Source organism: Lagopus muta, chromosome 11, assembly GCF_023343835.1.
Source record: "Lagopus muta isolate bLagMut1 chromosome 11, bLagMut1 primary, whole genome shotgun sequence".
Taxonomy (NCBI): Eukaryota; Metazoa; Chordata; class Aves; order Galliformes; family Phasianidae; genus Lagopus; species Lagopus muta.
The window spans coordinates 8,863,811-8,869,810 of NC_064443.1; the positions used below are offsets into that span (position 1 = coordinate 8,863,811).

The following is a 6,000-nucleotide window of genomic DNA, read 5'->3' on the forward strand; positions in this document are numbered from 1 at the left end:
TGCTGATGTCATCTCACCATGTTGGAACGGCCTCTTTTCTCTGCAGACAAATATGCCGTTCGGTTTATCCCCCACGAAAATGGCATCCACTCCATCGACGTGAAGTTCAACGGGAGCCACGTGGTGGGCAGCCCCTTCAAGGTGCGTGTTGGTGAGCCCGGCCAGGCGGGCAACCCCACGCTCGTCACAGCGTATGGACCAGGCCTGGAGAGCGGCACCACGGGTAACCCTTCTTGTACAGCTCCCTCGCTGGCCTTTGGCTTTCTGGAAAGAGCTAGAAGCTGTTTTTAGGCATATTTTTATATGACTGCCATTGCTGAGACAGCTGAACTGACACACGTGCTCTACTGACCTGGGTGCAGACTAATTTTGCTTTCTTGCATGCTCCTGAAGTCTTATAACCATCGACTAACAGGTCTGCATGCTACACTGTGCCTCAGTGAACTTAACGCCTCTGTTAACCAGCAACTGCAGCAGAACCTGATTGGTTTGTGTGGCTGCTCTGCAGTGATGGGCGGCTGAGCTCCTCGTAGGTGGTCTCCCGCAGCTCTGGGGATGCTTTGGCTCAGTTCCACGTGAGAACTGCACACATGAGGTCTGCAAAGCTTTTGCAGAGTTCTGCAGCCGTCAGAAAGCAGTCAGCGACTGCACTGCATGTGTGCTCCAGAGTGGGTGAAAGGCCGAGGGGGAACGAATGCGATGGATAGATTTGTTTTGCTTTGTCCTGGAACTTGGTAATGGGCAGTAGTAGTAAAGCAGAGTTTCCAGCAGCTTGTAGTGAATGCAGTCGTTCAGCTGGCTGTCTAGTCTGAGGAGTCTCCTTTAACTTGCATTTCCCTGTTAATCCACTGGTTGCAGGGTGCACCCAGTTAGCTTTCCTTCAGCGCTTGCACCCCTGAGAGGTTTCAAGTTAATGATAACATGATGTGCAAAACGTAGGCAATGTGATGGGTTGTGTTGTTTGTAGTATTCCGTACTGCTTCAGGTGCAGCATGAATACTGACCCTATTTATCTCCTTCGGCTGCCCCAGCTGACAGTTCTCAACTCAAGAATGTAGATTATTTTTATTCATTTATATGATTTTGGTCTTTTTGAGAAAATATGAAAGCATTCCAGGATCTGTGCTTTGATCTGTTAAACTGTGTGCTTCTGTGGGCCACACGCACCGGTGAACGGCAGAGCAGAACTGTTCTTTTTTCCCCTTTGATGTGCAGGGTGACAACAAGTTCCCTTTATCTTATCTACTTCTGTCTTTTTTGGATTCTATTTCATATATTTTTTTTCTCCCAAGAAAAAAAAAAAAAGTTGCAGTTATTCAGCCAAAGCTTGTGCTGCTCTGCAGAACCAAGCAGTTGATTTTGGAAGCGTGTGGCTATACTGTGTAAAATAAAGATGTTGCTGCCTTCACTTCTCTAATAGGTGGAAACAAAAGCACTCGTTAATACTAGCCACTGATACTGCAGGGACAGGGGGATTTTTTCTCCGCCTGTAAAGGTGCTTGGGGTTGTTTTCAATCTAAATAGGCTGTTCAGCTGCAGTGCTGTTGCTCTGTGCCCCCTTGTTGGCTCCTGGCTGCTGCTCGTGGCGCGCTGCCCTGGGAGCTGCCAAGCAGCAGTTCTGCACAATGACCCACTGTGAGACAGTGGTGGCTGAGCGCTGAGCACCTGAACTGTGCGCCTGCAGCCTCCAACAAGGCCAGCCTTCATCTGCACAGCCTGCCTGTGCGGCTTCCTGCTGGAACAGCAGAGCACGGTGCTGTGCTGTGCAGGCTCTCCAGGCACTGCAACACAACCACCTCTTGTGCAGGGAGGCCAGAAGTTTCTCCCAGCTTTGCCATTGCACTCAGCGTGCTTCAGCCTCGCTGTAGTGAACTTTCCCATAGCTGTCTCGGTTTGGTCGTGCCCGAGCCTTTTATTCCTCGTCAGCAGCATCTGATACAACAACCCAAAGGTCGTAAATATTTGAAGCCAGGGTTTGACAGTAAGTTATGTGGGGGGACTAAGAGCCTCACTTAAATTCTTCTCGTGCTGCTGGCGTTGTGTCATTGGCTTAGTATTAGCACCAGTAATTCGGTTCTGTGAACCAGATGCTGTAATTAAACAAGCTTTTGTTTCCACACACTGCTCAGAGTGTTGTTGCAGCGCAGTTCAAACAGCCGTCTCCTCCAGGAGACCTCTCAGCCCTTGTCTCTCTTGGTTTCTTGTGGGCCCTTCACCGCTGATTTATGGCCCGTGTGGTGAGAGGGCTCCCAGCTGCCCTGAGCTCAGGCATGGAGGAGCCCCCAGCAGAAGGGGCTCTGTTCTGAGTCATGCCTTTCCCCTTTGAGCTGGCATTTTGAAGCTGAAATTCTTCCCTTTTGGTCTGGAAGGGATCTCCTGACCCTTGCACCAAGTCACTGGTTCCTGTTTTATAACTGAGGCTGCTTTTGTAACAATGGTGTAAGGAAGAGTGTGTCTTACTGTGCTACATCTTTCTAGGATTGCAGTCGGAGTTTTTCATTAACACGACCAAGGCTGGTCCAGGTACCCTCTCTGTTACAATTGAAGGGCCATCAAAGGTGAAAATGGACTGCCAGGAAACTCCAGAAGGTTACAAAGTCATGTACACACCCATGGCTCCAGGAAACTATTTAATTGGAGTTAAATATGGTGGACCTAACCACATAGTGGGCAGCCCCTTCAAGGCAAAGGTTACAGGTAAAAAGCTAACCAGTATTTGCAGTGGGCCCAACGTACTTTGTGTCACTCAGCAAGTATATCCCTCAGAGTCAGCAGTCAGTGGAGATGCCTGGTGCCCAAAGACACGAGAAGCAAAACGCTTCTCTCCATTACTGCTAAACCCTGGGGTAGGAGCATCTGGGAGAGGCTGTGAGTGGGTCTCAGAGCTTGCCAGCTAGACTCTGTGAAACAGCATCGTGGGGGGATGCTAGACCTCGACCTAGCTTTAGGGTGTTGCATCAGCAGTGGGGATGGATGGCTTATTACCCACTTTCCTCCCCGAAGCCTGTAAGCTGTGCACTTAGAGCACCAGCGATGGCCCTCTTGGTCTCATTTTGGTGCATCTCTGGCCTGACCGAAGGCTGTTGTGTCTGGGAGCTTGCAGGTGATGTGAGGAAGGCTGGTTTTACATCTGAGGGCTCTTTCTTTTCAGTGCTGTGTTGAAGCACTATTGCTTCCCCAAGCCAGAGGAAGGTGGTGGTGGTGGTGGTGGTCTTGGGATGGGCAGCAGGGACCGCACTCCCCTGGCTGGGACACGCTCTGCTTTCAAAATGGATTGTTGCAAAATTGCACCTGCTTTTCTGCCAACTTGAGCCATTTTTGGCATTTGGTGATTGGAGCACAATTAACTCTTCTCCAGCAGCAAGCTTTGCTTACTGAATCCTGAAGTTCCTGTGGTCCTTCTGCCACTTAAGGGCTCTGGGATGGGATTGTTGGCAGTGTTACTGGACGGTGTCGGTTTAAATACCAAAGAAGGAAGTTGCTCCTCTCTGATAATGCATTTTGGATGCAGAATGCATGCTAGTCACTAGGAGGATTTCAAAACCTCCTTCTAACTGCCTTTCAGACGGGGTGAATCTGAGTGTCAGAAGCTTTTTCTGTTTCCAGGACAGCGGCTGGTCACCCTGGGCAGCGCAAACGAAACCTCTTCCATCATGGTGGAGTCGGTGACGAGGTCATCGACCGAAACTTGCTATAGTGCCATTCCCAAATCCACCTCGGATGCCAGCAAAGTGGTTTCCCGGGGAGCAGGACTCTCAAAGGCTTTTGTGGGTCAGAAAAGCTCCTTCTCTGTGGACTGCAGCAAAGCAGGTAAGGGAGCAGGAGCCAGCTGCATGGTTTAGCTGGATGTCTTTTGCACTGAAACAGCTTTTGGTTAATTGCGAGCTCTGCATTAGGAAAGAGGAGGAGCGTGACTCTGAGCTGGCAGCTAAGAATTAATGAGAACTCTTGGCAGCGCTCTGAGACCTGATCTGCTTTAGCTGCAAATCTGCATTTTGCAGAGTTAAAATTCAGAGCTTGAGGTGATGATCTGGCTGTAAAAACGTCATGGTTGGTTGTTTAGGTGCATGAGCGCTAACTCTTATTTTGCTGTAGGTTCAAACATGCTGTTAGTCGGCGTCCACGGGCCTACAATCCCGTGTGAAGAGGTGTCCATCAAGCATCTGGGCAACCACCAGTACAACGTGACGTATGTGGTCAAGGAGAGGGGTGACTACGTCCTGGCAGTGAAGTGGGGTGACGAGCACATCCCTGGGAGCCCCTTCCATGTCACGGTTCCCTAAACCCACCCGTGTCCGTCGGTCCGTTCGCAGCTCGGCCGTAGAGTTATACTGGGTGCAGTCCTGTTGCCAATTGCAGTATCTAGATACCCACGGCTCACATTTCAATACACTCAGAAGTAACTTCTGTAACGTTTTTACAAGCATTTCACTTCTATCCTACTTATCAACATAACACGAATCTGTTTAATGTCCTCCTCAAATTGTACCTTTGCAGTGCTGTCCAGGTCACTGTTGATGTTTGGAGAATCAGATGGATAACTAGACACTAATTTCCCTTGTGGATGTTAAAGACTTTAGATGTTAATTGAAAACTGGAATTTGTCTTTGTGATTGGGTATCTTAACTACTGATTTTATTTGACTGGAGACTTTACATTTTAGTTATGGAATATGACTTGGGCTGTCCCCAGTTCAAATTCTTTTCTGTAAAGAAATGAGATGAAACTGGTACTATGATAGGTGCCTTTGTATACTTGATCCATTTTAATGCTTAACATTATAGAAGGCTACTAAAAGTGGCTGTACCACTCAAATTTAAAACCTTTTTGAAAATGCTTTGCTAAAGGTTTACACTTAGGAAAGGTTTATCTTTTATAGCAGACCAAAAGCAGACTGAAAATTGCTTCCTGGGCGCTTTCAGCCTTTATGTTAATGCTTTGTAAATCCGTACCGGGAGCTTTTTGGCCACGATGCTAGCAATGCATTTTAATTAGCTCGGGATTCTAGAGAAATTCCCCAAGCTCTGTTTTACAGGTAACTCCCAACTGATTTATTGTCTTCTTAAGAACAACCCCAGTTTGGCTGGATTAAATAGAGCCCTTAGCTTGCCATGTCAGTCCTGTTCTCATCTGAGCAATCCGCGCGGGTCGGAGCATGGCAGCATATGGCATACTGGAGGCTGTTAAGCAAGATGGTGCAAAGCCAGCCTGGGGATGGACCCACGTTGTACTCGGGTATTGGGATGGGGGAAGGGTGGGTGTGTAAATCTGATAGCAGCAAAACGAACCAACAAACCTTGTTTGCTGCAAGCCATTTTTATTCTGTCTCAGTCCAAGGACGTGCCCAAGTCATGCTCATCTCCTCTGAAATTCTCTTCCGTGCTGTGGAGGGGATTCCTGCCTGGGGTCAAGGAGTGAAAACTTCTGTTGTGACTCGTGTGTTTGTCCTGGGTTACTCAGTACTGCTTTCCAAGTGCGTATCTCAATTGCTGTCAGCTGCTGGGGCTTTAGTACAGCTCTCCACATGAGCTTTAGCTCTGCCATTAGGAGAAGGTAGGATTTGTTGAGAGCCTGTTGAAACGTCACTGTCTGTCCCTATGGAGAACTTCACACTTACGGTTCTGTAGTTATGTTGGATGCACTACCCTTGAGCACAGTTGATTGGGGAAATAAAGGAAGGCTGGGTTTTTTTTTTTACCGTGCTTTTTTGTGCCTTAATGTGAAATGCTCACTATGTTGTAAACTAGGAAGTGAAAACAAAATAAACTGGAATAAAATGCAGGATTGTAAAATTGTATCTTATAACTTATTACATAGAAATGTTTGCTTCATTAAAATGTGCATGTTAAAACCAACGTTGGGTTCTTTTCCTATGTAGTCCATCACCTCCCACCAGGCTGCAGCCTGGCTGTGGCTCAGGGCCCAGCAGCACGGTGCATGGGGTGGCACTGTGTGCAGGAGCTGGATCCCAGCAGCACCTCAGCTCCAGGGCCTGGCCAT

The 6,000-nt window shown here is 48.2% G+C and overlaps 1 protein-coding gene across 4 annotated transcripts in view; it reads left to right on the forward strand.

The window, feature by feature from the left end:
• The window catches only part of FLNB (filamin B), a 66,949-nt gene extending 61,152 nt beyond the window's left edge, over positions 1-5,797 (forward strand). For 3 of the 4 annotated variants that reach the window (XM_048957049.1, XM_048957053.1, XM_048957050.1), the window contains 4 exons: positions 47-223; positions 2,479-2,697; positions 3,607-3,810; positions 4,096-5,797. In XM_048957049.1, the coding sequence (XP_048813006.1) occupies positions 47-223; positions 2,479-2,697; positions 3,607-3,810; positions 4,096-4,283 (788 nt within the window). In that variant the 3' untranslated portion in view covers positions 4,284-5,797. The remainder of the gene's footprint in view (positions 1-46; positions 224-2,478; positions 2,698-3,606; positions 3,811-4,095) is intronic. The other variant, XM_048957051.1, reaches the window with a different exon arrangement.
• Positions 5,798-6,000: the final 203 nt, after the last annotated feature.